At 39.2% G+C, this 15,968-nt stretch overlaps 1 protein-coding gene across 5 annotated transcripts in view; it reads right to left on the bottom strand.

The window, feature by feature from the left end:
- MACROD2 (mono-ADP ribosylhydrolase 2) overlaps positions 1–15,968 on the bottom strand; it is an 848,220-nt gene that overhangs the window by 249,458 nt on the left and 582,794 nt on the right. For all 5 annotated transcript variants that reach the window (XM_088053520.1, XM_088053519.1, XM_088053518.1 and 2 more), the window contains exon 8: positions 5,590–5,663. In XM_088053520.1, coding sequence (XP_087909646.1) covers positions 5,590–5,663 — 74 coding nt within the window. The remainder of the gene's footprint in view (positions 1–5,589; positions 5,664–15,968) is intronic.

Here is a 15,968-nt window from a genome sequence, read left to right as displayed (position 1 = left end):
GATGAATTTTTATCGGCACCCTTACTGTCCTTGAAGATCTGTCAGTGGCTTCAATCTGAACCTGTATTTTCAGAGCTTTATTTCTGAGCAATAGATATTCTTTAAAATAAATACATGTCACCACAGGCCCAAACTAAAAGATATTGCCTGAGGCATAAATACATATATTTTTGCCCAAATTTCACATGGTTTTGTTGACAACTGTAAAACTGTAAACATGGAAACAAACAAATCAAAACTAAAAGTCATGCTGTCTTAAGGGGAGTTGTTTGCATTAATATACATGTTGGGTTTTGTTTTTTTCTTTAAACTTGCTTTCATTAATTAAATATTGTCAGCTAGCTACTCCACTCCTTTCTGGAATACACGTTGAAAGTTAGTTGCTCTGCCCTCAGGGAATCTAACTGAGGTAACATTAAATGGAACTGCATCAGGCAACATTTTCCAAGACATGCTGTCTCCATCTGCATCCTTCTGCAGAGATAAAGACTAGACCTCATCTCAAGATGCCACTTTGTTTAATTGTCTCTGAAGAATGAAGAGCCAGAATTAGATTGCTGAGACCACCAAAAGGGGGGGGGGATAGAGAAACTAAAAACAAAATAAAATTAACATTGAAATGATCTTTCAGGCAAGCCCGCTTTGTGCAATAGAGAGTGGTGACAGGTCCCTTTGCTCTGCCCTCCCAGGCAGTAGCCGGACACCACATCTCTCTCCAAACTGGTGAGCAGTACCCAGCACCATTTTAGGTGCATGAGATACCCTGCCTTTAGCTACCTTAGTAGGGGAAAATCCCCCCACAATATCATGTTTGGATGGAGCACAGTACCAAAGGAAGCAAAAGTGCTGGGCACCCATCTTGGAGTGTGCCTAACTAGACAAACAGGGGTTTGTTTCCTCATGAGCATTTCTGTCAGGAGGAGTAGAGTGAGCGTGATCCTGACCACCTTCCCACCCCCATTAAAGCAGAGTTCCCCTAATTTCAGCTGGACTGGGATTTGGCTCATCCTGCTTTGCTGGAAATGTTAACTTTTTTTTTGGCTGTGGGATGATATGTCACTACCTGCTGAAAGAAAATTACTTAAGTCTCATGTAATTCAGGCGAAATAAGAAACAAAAGTCTCTCTTCAGCAATCAGTCTAATGAAAAGGAATCAAGAATGTGTTGATTTATTTCTCATTTTTGTGCTTTTAATTTTTATCAGTTATTTCAATGGCACATACATTGCCATTGCACTTTCCTAGTTGTTGTTCTACCCGAGTGTGTAATAAATGCTGTGCAAGAGAAAGAACAATGCTTTGAACTAAATGTGCTGTTAAATGAAAGTCTTTTCTTGAGCAGTGAAAAAGTCCTGAGGCTTTTCATAACAGTGTATTGTATGGTGAGGCATACACTGAGATCTTTTTCTTTTTCACCCTTTTGAGAAACAGAGAAAAGTAAAAGTATATAATTTCTATCATTGCAAACATTCCTAGATATCTGCCACATAAAACACAAAGATTACCCTCTCACAATCACTCCCAATAATGTAGGTGGTCCAGTATTTAAAGTTGTCACAATGTTTTTGAGATACCATTACAGGAAATCAGCTGGCAACAACTCAAACCTTGCCAAATTATCCCAGAAAGAAACGTTCTGACCTGTTTAAAGAACTTAATGTGCATTTTAAAATGAATCCCAGGGTGTAATTTCCTAAAGAGTGGACTCCAATTCTATTTTGTGCTCTGAAGAATTCTATTAAACCTCTAGAGCACTTTGTGCAATGTGAAAACACAGCTTGCTAAGGAGATAGCCTAGGTGGTCTGCAGTAAATTAAACACTACTGCTGACTGAGGCCATACCAGGGAGTTTGCTCCAAGGGATTTCTCCACTTACAGCCTAACACCATTTACCAGCTTCTAAACTAGATTTGCCCTCTGGCTGCAAGTCAGCAAACCTTGGTGTAAAGCATGGCCAGAGATTAGTTTGACTAAGGGCTTCATTTCAGGAGTGGAATGGTGCTGCTGTTACACACAACTGAGTCCAGACCACTTACTTACAATAGGGTTGTTTTTCCCAGCCAACTTCTTGTAGCTGAGTTTTAGGCTCCTGGACTATGGTGGCTGTATGTTGAGTAAATATCTCTCTGTTGCTTTGTAACAATTAACCTCAGAAAGGAGCTAACTCCATTTGCATGGTAATGAGGCGTTCATCTAAGTGACATCAGAGTTAAGCATGCTAATAAGTTTTTATACAAACACCTGAAGGGTCAAGCACAACCATGGGCTTGGATAAGAAAACCTTTTACTAAATGCAAATCACTTGTCTTTTAAATCCTATGACAGAGGAATTTGCAGGACTCTAACACAGCTTGCAGGAGCTATTCAAGTTACATTTTCAGGCCCCTGGGCTGACTAAGGAATATAGCAACTGATTTTTTTAATACTTATTATATCAGTATTAATCAGAATTAATATCAGTATCTAAAAAAATCTTCATTATGGCATCAAAGGAAAGAAGTAGTACAGGAAGGTAGAGGAGTGAAAACAAGAATATTGCCATATCTTTCCCAAATTTGTCACAGATCCCTGGGTTGCTGGGAGGAAGAGGAGACATGGCTGGTGTAGAGCACAACAAAAGACTGGGAAATTTGTCAGCTTTCCATCTCATTCACCTACCTGTTTTTGCCAGGTATATTGCTATGGAGGAAGATCCCCTAGTGAGCATGCTGTCTATCTTGCACTAAAACTTCTTGAATTCAATCAGTCAATTCACATTCTACAATCAAAGAGTTTGAGACCTTAGCGAGTGGTTAGGTGCAAGGGCATAACTGGCTGCCAGACACCTTTGGGACTAAAGGAGCAGAACCTTCTCACAGGTAAGGCAGATTGCAGGACAAAGGTTGAGGGAAAGAAGCTGCCTTTGATTAATTTAACTGTGGCAGAGCCAAGTGTAGGAGGCCTCTCCTGGTCAAGAGAGGCTGCTAGCAGGGCAGACCAGCTCATCCCGACAGCGCGGGCAGTCCCAGGGGAGCAGGTTTGGTCAGTGGTAACAGCAGTGAGATGCAGACAGCTCTCTGAAAAGCTGCCCTAGTGCCAGATCGTTAGAGGTTTTGCTCCCAGACTAGAAAATGTGAATTTAAATATCCAGTGGGTGTAGTGGGAATTGATCTGTCTTTAAGACAGAACTTTGTAGAAAGGACTGTATCATACGGCTGTCTGCAGTAAGAGGGGACTGTGTTAAAGCACAGAAAGTCCTCTTCATTCCACTACTGTATGATGAACTACTTTGGGGAAAAGCTTGGGTAATGTATGATAATACTACTACTCAAAACACAAAATGTAGTCCAAGGGACCAAGTGTACACATCCCTGGCAGTGTTCAAGGCCAGGATGGATGGGGCCAGGAGCAGCCTGGCCTAGTGGGTAGCATCCCTGCCCATAGCAGGGGTTGGAACTAGGTGTACTTTAAGGTTCCTTGCAATGCAAAACATTCTGTGATTCCATAACAAAATAGAATGGATCAGACTGACACCTGGCACAGAACTACATCATTTCTTTTAAACCAGGTAACTATGATCTCTTTGCTATATGCATTAAATAACAGCAACACAGTAATGGTGTGCTTCCCACAGATCCCTTTTACTGCAGAAGTTACTGCCGTTTTCAATAAAAATTAAGTATCTTTACTTTACTGCTGTCCTGTTTATGACAAGTTAAACATGCTAGTATGCCAAAATCCAAAACTTAAGCCAGTAGATTGTGGAAAAACCTTCGGAAAGAGAGCAAGCTTCATGTGAGAAAGTACAAAGCTGTGGATAACCAAACCCTCAAAACGTATCTTGACAGAAACCTAATATTCCACTTCCTCTGCAAATCAACAAAAACTCTGGGGGAACAGCTCTGAACTGCCATGACCAGTAAAATGCAATAATTGCACCACCCATATGTCTTCAAGGGCATCAAACAGAGTGAGACCTCAGCTTGGTGAGGCAAGGATTCAGGATGTTAGGAAAACAACATTTAAGACAACAACTATGAGCTGTAATAGTGCAAATGGAAAAAAAAAACAACTGTGGTGCAAGATGAGTAAGATAATTTTAAATAATTGCTTTGTAGTTAGGACAGCCTGGCTCCTTTCACTGTCCAAACATTATGAACTACAGCTACTTACTTAAAACTAATTCAAGTTAAATTGGGGTTTGTAAGGAGCAAGGTAGGAGGTGTATATACAATACAGACTCAGCTTTTTAGGAAGAAAAGCTTATTTCTGAAGAAAAAATCAAAACTGAACCTTTTAGCCTATTTTTAAAATTCTGTGGTAAAAATGAAGCTAAGAGAAATTATAAGATGGTAAGCATCACAAACATACTGGTTTTAGCCTCACATGTCAAGGTTAAAATTACCAACAGACAAGACCCCAAAAATGTAAGTTTAGGGCTAAGCTGATGAGAATTAGGCCCTAATAGTGTCAATTAAGTCTGTCCATCCAAAACTCCTGCTTCACTGCTCAGATTTCTAGCTGTGGGAAGCAACTGTGGCAGCAGCAAAAGCCACAACCAAACTCAATGCTACAAAGAGTCAGTGTCCAAACATGTACACACTCCTTAGTGCACCTCCAGGTTTGAAAACATCAATTGAACCACTCAAATCTCAGCATATTACTGCCTTTCAATTCAAATTTAACAAAAAACCCAAACCAAACCACATAAACCCACTAAATTCATACCCTGACATATCAGATTCTTGGGGAAAAATGGGCTCTCTGAATATATTGCTGGAGGAAAAATACTACTAATTATGTATGCAGTGCTTCTCCACTGAATGCTTTGTTCAATGTTTTCAGACAAAATACCAAACAACTTTAACTGTCTGAAATCTGCTGGCTATTGTCATAAGGAAACAGGCAGACTGACAGTTTAAGACATGATTACTTTACTTGTTTTGCCACTTTTTTGCTGCACTTCTCCAATCCAACACTAGGAACACAGAAAGACAAACACTAGAAAGGGGAGAGATGCAGATCATTCTGTTAAAGGCATTTTTTGTCTTGTACAAATAATCACTATTGTGCTGCCACTGGAAGATGACTAATATTATTACAAATTCATATATTTAGTGAGTGTTTCTGGGAAAATGAACACTTAATAGTAAGCAAACCAAAAACTTTATGAAAACAGAAAATAGGATCCTACAGCTCTTTACTGTAAAGTGATCTCTGGAACACCACTGACCTTTGGTGGCCGTTTCCACTGACAACTGGTATGCACATTTCCTTTCCAAGAATCTCCTCATTACTACCCAAAAACTCTGACAGTCAGAAACAGCTTAGGAAGAGAATAGTCTTCTGCTTTGCCAGGAAAGATTACAATGCAGAGGAAATGCACAGTATGGTTTCAAACAAAGGCATTTCCTTTGAACTCTAGTATAGCTTTTAGATATAAAAATCTTTCCCTGACTATATTGTCCCGACCTGGCTTCACTGGTCTTAAGACTAAATAGTAAAAGACTTCAAGGCTCAAGCCTATGTTTACTCTTTTCACAGTTTTGGAGTCAAAGACCATAACCTCTTTTCAAAAGAAATTTGTAAAAAAAAATGTTTTGTTCCATACCTCATTGTGATTCTTGCTTAACCATTCCTTAATAGTGCTAAGGGCAATGACAGCAGCAGGCTCATTTGGAAAACCTAAAACGAGAAGAAATGAGAGAAAAATGAAAGGCATATATTTATTTTATATATAAAGAAAACAAAAATCTGGGCTTTTCTTCTTCCTCTTCTTTAAAACATTTTGGAATTATAGTTGGTCAACTCCCTTCACAGATTTGTATCAAGGTTTTAGGGAACATCTGTTCTGTTTCTCGTCAGCTAAATAAATTGAAAATAGGGACAACAATGCTTTATTGGACTTTTTTTTTGTTTACTTGACTCTGGTTAAGAAAAGTCCACTGCTCAAGAGAAGAAGAAAAAACAGAGAGCTAAACATGTGTCATACCAGGCAGGCAACCATTCAACACATATATCACAGTAACAAATACTAGGCTTACATTGCATGGCAGCAAGAAAAATTCAGACATTTCTTAAGGCATAAGGGCTTTCTTAAGGCTTTCCCTCTTTAATTCATCTGTCAGCAAAACTGTGACCCCCGTGCCATAGGCTTTATAAAGAGAGAAATGTTTGAGTTGGAAATCTCTCAATTTATGACCTAAATCATAACAAACAGCTTTGGAAATTAAAGAATTCATGAAGCATAAGCATATGAACTTAAGGCCTTATGTTGCATGATACATTAGCAATAGTAATTCCCCCCAGCACTAAACAATACCAAAAAATCTTTCCAGGGATACAGACCTTTTGCTTTGATGGTTTCTACCTATCAAATCCAAGGATGCTTTCGTTACTTAGGCACCTTAATTTAATTTTCCTTTAAATTCCTAACTTGGGGGCAGCGAATAATTTCTGTGAGGATTTAAAAATAAAACCCCATAAGCTGCATGAATCGCTCTCAGTAGGTGAGATTAATAGAACAGGCTTTGAAGAGGTGGAGCTGCAGGCACAGTGGACAAGCAAGCGACAGGGTTAGAAAGGGTCATGAAATTTGGCATGCCGCTGTGTGGATACAGCCTTTCTTACAACATGCATCACCCTTGCACCATAAACTGAAACACAGATACTGCAAAAAAATTACATATTTTCAGTTTTTTGACTTATATCTTCTTTAACCCTTTTTCAGAACTTGTGCAATGTAAGATTAGGGAAAAAACCCAACCCAAACCAAAATCCCTGCACTGAATCACATTCCAAAAACATCACTCCCTGTAAATTGGCTCTGCAAAGATCTGCTCCAGCAGCATGTGTACTGTTTTGAAGTGACAGATGACAACCATTCATCAAGAAAATCAAGCAAAATAGTAAATTTTGGATAATACCAACATGTAGCATGTGCTCCCTTTGAATATCTTTCTCAATAAAGCATATTTTTACATTTAAAAAAATATACTTACCAAGTCCAAGATAAAAAAAAAAACCCAAAAAAACTAGCTTAGACCCTACAAATGTTACTGTGGATACTTCTATTGATGCTCAGAAAATAAATTCTTATAACATTTAATAATGCTGCTGATATCATCGAGGCATATGTCTCATGACACCAACTAACGACCACTAACGAAACCCAAAGCGGGGACTTCCAACAGCCTCATTTTCACAATATAAAATAACAGAGCTCTAAGCAGACCATCTGCTCAAATTAGTAATATCCTAGCTAACAAACTGGGACTTTTTCACATAGAAATTCCATACCCTGAGTGTGGTAGCTCTGCCTGGACATAAAATGAACACCACGCAGAGGGACAAATGCGTATTTCAGACAACTGATATACTATTGTTTATGTGCTGAATGGTTTATTTTCAGAACAATTCTCCCTCCAGCAAGATTAACTTTTCAGGCTTGTTTTTCACTCCCTTGCAGCAGGTTGGCCAGAATGGTGATAAAGAACTGGGGATTGTATAGAACCTCTCCATAAATTGTACACTGTTTAGAAACTGCTGCCATACTAACCAGTCTTAAATAGAACCTTATCTAGAAAACTGGTGTTCAATTACTACTAAGTCACCACAATGTAAAGGAAACAGTTCAGCAGCCTAAATAAACAGCCTTGAATTCTGTGTACGATTTCAGAAAATATGCTGAAATCCATCAGAGCCTTCTATGATCAGCTACCCCCCAAAAAGAATAATCTAATTAGCATTTTACACACATTTCTGGTAATTTTATGGAAAGGATTATTTTACTGATTATATGCAGAAGCAGGATGGAATTAGCCTCCTGTTACAAACCTTGCACCAGCACAAAAGCCCCTGTGTCTCTAACTCTCAAATAGAAAAACATTTTTGTTTATAGGACTGGGTTAAAGGAAGATAGAGCGAGATTGGGCTCTTTTAAAATACGCTTTTGCATTGTTTTTATCTCTAACCTACATTTGCCTGCCATAACATTTCTGGTCTGCTCCCATGTGCACCCTCATCCCCCCTTTCAGCAAGAAAGCAATCTCAGGAAGCACGTGGGAATCAAATTACTGGAGAGAAATGAGCTCGAGGTGCCTCACAGTTTACTGACTGCTGGAGCAGCAGCTCAGGCAATTCTGGCTAAAGGCTCAATTTCACAAAAGATAAAACAGGTAAAGTAATGAGTGACACTGGGCCATGTTACTGCAGTGAGTGCTCCTGCAGCATACTGAAAAGGACAAGGGCACAAAAAAAGCACACATTGGCCACGAGGTACAGGACTTCACTGTGTTTATGTGCCTGGAGAAAGAGAGAGGGTTGGCAGGTTGTATGTCGTGGACAGGTGTGTGGTGAAGTGTACCTACCCACAGACACAGGTATCTAACTTGGACTGCGCTTTCTACGTCCTCCACTGCCTCAGAGAACACCTTGGCCACATACCCAGCTATACCACAAAAACACTGCAGGCTGTGTCTGGTTTCTGAAGAGCTGCTTCAGCAAGTAAGAATTTCACTGCCACCATCTGCATTTTGCAGTACCAACTGATCATAACTCACCATCCACTACCAGGATCCCAACTCCCCAGGTACAGCAAAATCCTGGATACAGACAGCCACTCCTCTGGTGTCCCTCAGTTCAGGAGTCACCCTTTACAGCATAGCTTTCATCATCACAGCTGATGGCACAGTGGCTGCAAGCCTTCTAAGTCAGTAGGAACGAGGGTGTACACCCTGCTACCATCGCACAAAGCACACCTCATCCGAACTCTACTGCTTTGGTATGTCTTTGCACAGCCTAGGAAAGCTTTCAGAGTCTTCAGACTTAGAAGATTTTTGCAAGTCTTTCCAGGGCAATATCAACTTATTCCTGGAAATTGTAACCCTGACCTGCAAAATGGCTGGCAAAGCAAGCTCTAGGCTGTGAGAGTCCTTGCAGTCAACATGGCCATAATTTTCCTGCAAAGGCATGGTAAGATATGGCAGAATTATTTTTATGTATCTGATATGATGTAAACATGCTGTTTTAGAAGAGAAGAGTGTGGAGAAGAACTAAGATAGTAACTAGAGATACACACTGACATTCCCATTACATTTTGTATTTATTCCCTGAAATGCAACTTGTAAGAAGCTAAGTCCCTGCTCCATCAAAGTACAGAAAACACACAATTAATTCCCTGTTGTTAGACACCCTTGTGTAACTGCTCAGTCTTTTTTGCTTGGGGGATTCAGTGGAGAAACATTTACTCAATTGTGAATATCTGTTACTCTTTGTCCAATTTATTTGTGCAGTACCAGAAAAATGTACACCAACCCATAGAATCATAGACTATTCTGGGTTGAAAGGCACCCACCAGGATCGTAGAGTTCAATTCCTGGCCCTGCACAATGTTCTTCAAAGCACAGCAGTGCAACAAGGATTTTGTGACACAAAACTAACAGAAATCTATTTCAGGGACTCCCAAACTATGTGGAGATGCTGGCAGCTTTATCTACCTCTTTTACTGGTCTTGATTCAATCTTACAGAAAATGTCCAACCTATAATCAGGTTATGCCACCTCCCCATGAAAAGCCCATTAACAAAACACAGGTATTAAATAATCAAACTTTAATATGATCTATCGGAGGATTAAGATAACAGATTATAACAGGAGGGCTGTAATACTAACAAGCAAATGTCAATCCAGAAAAACCACTTCAGTCACTGTAGGCATAAACGTTATAATTTGTCAGTTTAACTGAGATGCCTAATATTTCCTGTAAATTAACTCACCCTGGCAAAAAAAAAGGTCTGTATTCTTTTTTGTTAGCACAGCCTAAGTGCTAGGCAGGTTTTTATTCATTTAAAATACGTTTCCTTCTCCATGGATTCTAAAAGGCTCGTCACAGGCTTAATATTCTTATTTGCCAGTTTTAATGGTTTCATTTTGAAGCAAATCATGAAAAGAACCAAATGCACATCAACACAAATAATCATTATGTGTTTTCATATTTTCTTAGAAAAATATCTACACTGGCATATTTGTGCATATATCAAGATGTAACAGTTTGCAGACTGTTCCTGTGTGCTAAAATCAACCCTGAGTCCCACAGCTTAATCAACAAGACTGTTAAAATGGAAAAACTTCCACGTTTTAAGTTTATAAATTTGTCAGTATGTTTACAGATATATAAACGATGCTCTTCAAATAGTAGCTTGTCACATTTTTAAACTGTGGGACAGTATTGAAGGCCATCTCTGCAGTCAGCATGACAGGGTATCTCCACCATGCATCAAGTATTTGCTATGTGGGAATCATCAGCACCAGATGGCACGGAATATAAAGATGCTTTAAAGGAAAGAAGAAGTGGGAAAGAACAGGAAAAAAAGGTACTAAGCATTTATTCCATAAATGTTCTGAAACCCAGTATTATTACTGGTTCTGTAAATACCTTCTGAATCACAACCAACACATAAATAACTGTGCTTCATTATGGCCATGTGGGTTAAGGACAGCTATTGACAACTCAGATGATAGTGCTCATGACAATAAAAGAGAACAAATGCACAGCCCAGCATGCCTGAGGTAGGGTTAACTCAATACATCCACTTGTCCTTCAGCTGTGAAATAAAGAGAAAAATCTTGCAACTGATCCCATATAATCATCTTGTCTAAGATGTATTTTAGTAGTCAAAATGAATTCACTCACGCTAGGTTGATTCCTATTACCATGGTAAATCCGTTCTGTTTGGAAAGAGATGATAATCTACCAAAAAAGCTTATTGTGCTGCTATTCTTGAGCTTTTTGCTCTTTTCACTCACTCTTATTGTTATTTTTTAAAATGACCATCGTCACACACTGATTGGACAAACAAGCTAAGGTCCTACCTTGATCATTTTTGTGGACACTCATATCCTGGAAAGGAAGTACCCTCATTTGGGTCAGCTATGTTGAAGGCTAAACAGAAGAGCCATGAATCTTCTGCTAAATAACCTACCTTGCCTTATTGAACTCATTCAGCCAGAGAAAACCTTATTTGCTGTCCACTCAAAAACTAACTCTAAGAAAGTGAAATTAAGTACTGTGAAAAGGCAATAACCTTTCTGTTAGCCCGAGAAACAAAGCTGCACCAATTCACTATATCCTTCACACTGTGCTACAGTAATTATCATTCATGTAAAACAAAAGGGGAAATAGGAAATTTTCAAAATGCATAAATAAAACATTATTCTGAAGAAATTGTGACATGCTTCTCAATTTCCCCCAAGAAAGGTACATACCTTTACATTTTCCTTGAGTGAAAAAATCCTGTAGCAACAGAAAACTACATGCAGTTCCTGAAGAATCATTTCCATTTGCACTCAACTGATATGACAGATACAGCTGGGGAAGATGGTTAATAAAGAAACTCTAAAGAACATTTCTGCTCTGATGCAGTGACACAAAGCTGGTAGAGAATTGAAGTAAGGGACAGTTTTTCTTCACCCACTGAAGTGCACTGGGTAAGACAGGGATCCCTGTTAAGTCAGTCAGGGTCAATGCTGGCACCAAGGAACATGATGAAGCTCACACAAGCCAGCAAAATCAAGACAAGTTGCAGGTCAAGATACAAGATGCTCTCTTGGTACCAGGGCTTGCTCATCTTGGCTTGCCAGACAAGGTGCCCAGTGTGTGCTGACAGAAGCCTCTTGTCTGATCAGCACATCAACTCACCTGCAGCATCCACAGCTCAGGTGCTTTCTACTGTATATCAGCTTATTGCTGCAGCTGAAAGAAGTTGGTTCCACAAGGTGGCTATGATGCAAGACAAACTAGGTCACAGTTGTTTTCTCTGAAATACACAATATCACACCATGCTTCACTTCATACTCTGCCATGCTGATGTGATTGGAAAAATACCCGCCATATAACTGTGTTTAAAGTGTCAGCTGAACAGAGACATACACTCTGATTGTGTAGGTCATGGGAGCAGAGGCTTGCACCAATAAGTCTAAAGAGTCCACTGAAAAAAACCCCTAGATTTCAAGTTTACTGAGTTGTTTGGTATTTATTAGCATTGGAGGGGGAAGAAGTTTTAGTGAAAACGCATTTACCCTTGGACTGCTGAGGGGGAACAGAGTTCCCCTATGCGTACCTTGCTGCAAGAAGTATCATAATGCCATTCTGAAGGAGAGCTGCATGTGTGTAAGAATTTCAGTTTTCTGCAGTAGTCAGTAGATTTCTTTTATTAGAAGTCAAGGTTTTGGTTTTGGTTTTCCAGCATTTGTAAAGGAGTATGCTTGCAGGGGATCACACCATGGAGAAATGGATTCTGTAGCAGTCTTGTAAAAAAACCAAAGTTTTTTAGCAAGCAAAACTTGGAGACTCTGGGAAGCAAAACTGCTTCGTAGCTGTGCTGTTTACTATGCTGTGTGATGGAGATTTTCTGTCAGTCAGGGAATTTCTAATGCCCAAGTAGAAAATTCAAGCTGAGCATGGTAGGAGAAAGATCAGAGGGACATCAGAACAACACTGAAAGGAAAAAGATCTCACTGCTCTGGCCATTAGCATTCTCCTATGGGAGGAGAAAGCATACACAATGCAAATCCAATTGGAAGATACACTCACACAGGTAGTTTTGCAATTATAAAATCTACCTGTGAGAGGGTATATGCAAAATCTGTGTAGATTACACAGCTGTTTAAACACACGTATGCAGCTGTTCCTGAGCTCAAGCACATCATTCATTCTCCCTTAAATACACTTTGTACCATAACCAGAATTGCTATTCCAGAAACAAAGAAATGTTAATTGAAAGTGATTTCAAAGTGTACATGAGATTCCTAATGCAGAGTATTCAATCTTCTGTTTTGCCATTTATAGCAAGCAAGCTGGGTTTTAGGGTGGCAACATAATACAGCCAAAGTAATTTGAAACAAAGTGTAAAGCACTAGTCAGCTGTGAAATCTCCCATCATACACTGAATTGCACAGCAATGGGATATTGGCTTCAGTGTAGTTACAGTTCCAACAGGGTGAAATATTTATTCTAACCACTGATTTAAATAAAAATGCCTTGTTGTTCTCAAGTGCAGCAAAGTGTAAGGAATCAATCCTACCTTCCTAAAGTGTCTTGCTAATGCCACAGGAGATAAAATCCAACCAAACCAACCCACACGCTCTGAATTCCACTTGAAACTGGTACTTTCTCTTGAAATGTGTGGTCCAGGGCATAGGACCTCCTCAACCTCCACTGACAATATCCAAGGCCCTCCTTGACACACACTGCCTCTAAGCTCCAAGGGATGATCTGTTCAGCAGTGGGAATAAAGTAATGATTCAGTACCTTGCCAAGTGCTGCTCCTCGTGGCATTTTGCTATTGATTGCAGGCTCTAACTGAAGGCTTATCTGAAGCAGAGATATTCTTGATGTGCCACTCCTTACTGAGTTCCTGATGTCTACTGATACACCTGCCACTGCAGGCTGGGCAGGGGGAGAAGGGGTAGGAATTGCCATGAGAGGCTCGTTCTCCTTGCTGATGGATCTTTGACATCAGACAGTAGGAGCCAGGAAAATGCACTGAGGAGCGGCAGATTGAGGTGGAGGAAGAGGAGGAGGGGGAAGGAGCATGGAACCTCTTGCTGCAAGATGGGGGAGTAGGATTTTGGGAAGAAGGGCTGAATGTAAGAGAAAATATCAGGGCTACTGGTTTTGCCAGAGCTCTCAGTACTTTGCCTCGAACAGGCAGCACATCACCACAGGAGTTACAAGAACTTGGGAAAACACGTGTATGTATTCTGTATTACATAATGGACGTGAGCCACCACGGCAAAATGAAGGAAGATGGCAGCATATAAAGTCTGAGAAACTTCAGAGGAATCAAACATACACAGGTAATAGTGAAAAAAATACAAAATGACATAAAGAACACAGAAAGTGTTGCCAGCCCAGCTCTAGCCTTTAAATCACTCCCACCATGTCCAATTGCTCTAGCAGATGCAACATAAGGAGCTAGCTAAAACCAACAGAGTGTTTGGGGAAGGCCATCCATGTACAAGAACAAACAAAACTATCTGACATTATTTCTACTGAAGCACTGCTCTTATCTCCTCTCCAAGGGAAATCAAAGATTTCCTAAGAGCACATAATCAGCTGAAACAATATATACTTACTCCTTGCGAAAGTAAAGAAAAAAAAAAAGGAAATAAAGATGTCCTTTTATCTTTTTTCCCAAAAGACATATGAAGAAGAAAGTTACAGGGCAGGCTGGGTGAAAAAGGAAGACACTATATCTAGCACATTTAATCTACTTAGTTTAGTCTTTTTAACAAGTACATTATTGATTCTTATTTGTCTTTATTATTCACACTCCATTTTTTTTTCCAATTCTTGCTTCAGGCAGCAGTAAACCATACTAAAGGGTCACACCAGCAGCTATTGTATTCAGGAAATGTACAACAGCTCAAAACTGAAATATTTCCATCCAACCTGGAGTTCAAAAATGTCAGTACACTTAGGAGGAAACAGAGAGGGGGTACATTCTAAATTTGATGCTTAATGGCTTGTTCTTTACTGTACAGAAAGGCACTTCACGCTACTTGAACACACACTACAGGTACGCTGCTAAAACAAGTGATTGTGCAGGTTGTTGGACTTGATGCATCATTGCACTATCTCAGAATTTTATGCATTTATTTTTTAAGAAGAAGAATTTTTTTCCCTTTGCCCAGATGCTGTTTCATTTCCGTAGTAGTCATTTGCCTAGCAAGAGGTCAGCTCCACAAATCCTTCTTTTTGTCCTGCAAGGGTCACAATGTGCCTTTTTTGATTTTATGCTCCTGTATCTATCAGCAACCAGCCAATCTACACTATTTATCTTCATTTCAGGATATAGTGCAGCAACAGCTTTGTCAACAAGAACCACATGGAACCCACTAGCACCTCTTCAACCCTCCTCCCAATGCTGAACCAAAAAGCCTTTTCCCATGTTCTGAGATTACAGCAGTATACACAACTGATAATAAGTGGTTAGAAGATTGCTGAAATTTGGAATAATGGGAAAAACTGGATTAAAGCAAGAGTAAGGAAAAATTGAAATTTAAAACCCAGATTTCAGCAAACCTGCCTGGTTACAACATTGCATTATTCACTTCTGATGCTCTTAGAAAGACCTGAAATTCTAAAGGGTATAAAAAAAACCATTAATGGGTAAAATATGAAAATAACCTTATCTCTTGGAACACCCTCATGAGAACACTTTTGACTAACAATCCCCCCAAGAAGCAGTTGCTTTTTAAGCCAAATACTGGTAGCTGATCAACAAAATAACCCAGATCTTATCAGATTCTTCAGTGTTTCAAAAGATCACAGTATTAATTGTCAAACAAGTATTTGCTGCAAATAAAATTTCTCCTAACATCTCTTAATTTGCATTTCACTCACAATTATGCTTTTATTGAGTCTTACATTCTTCAATCAAAAAGAAAATTAAATAACCAGTTAATGGCACTTGCGATTCCAGAAACTCAAATCCAATTTAGTCCTGATATGAACTTTAGGTCTTACTGAAATTGTTTTAAATAGGATTTTCAACATGTATTCTGGTATGTTGCCAGTATATTGTTGGGGTTTTTAAAATTTATTTTTAAATCATTATATGAGCAAAAATGCTGCTTTAGCAAGGAATGGGATTTCCTAGCATTCAGAAAGGTTTAACAAACATCAGCATTTCTGGTTAGACCAACAGTGGTAAATCCAGCCTTAAATTAAAATGATTTCATTTAGTGAGATGCCACTCTTCAGGGGGAAACATAAAGCCCAAACAGACATGTTTTTCAAGTAATTTTGAACAATATTCAAATTGAGACGAGGAAAAAAGCAATGACAGAGAAAATGACAATTATTGTATTCAGAAGAAATGTCCAGATTTGAAACAAAGGAGACAATAAAATGGTTGGTCAGATCAAGCACCAAAGGATTTGGAAGACTAAGAAATCTCTTTTGTCCCACAATGCAGTACAAATAAGA

Source organism: Pseudopodoces humilis, chromosome 3, assembly GCF_049639895.1.
Source record: "Pseudopodoces humilis isolate 2021_Gansu_Grassland_sample_001 chromosome 3, ASM4963989v1, whole genome shotgun sequence".
NCBI classification, from domain to species: Eukaryota; Metazoa; Chordata; class Aves; order Passeriformes; family Paridae; genus Pseudopodoces; species Pseudopodoces humilis.
The sequence above is the reverse complement of the archived record's forward strand: the minus strand, read 5'-3'. Positions and strand labels throughout refer to the sequence as shown.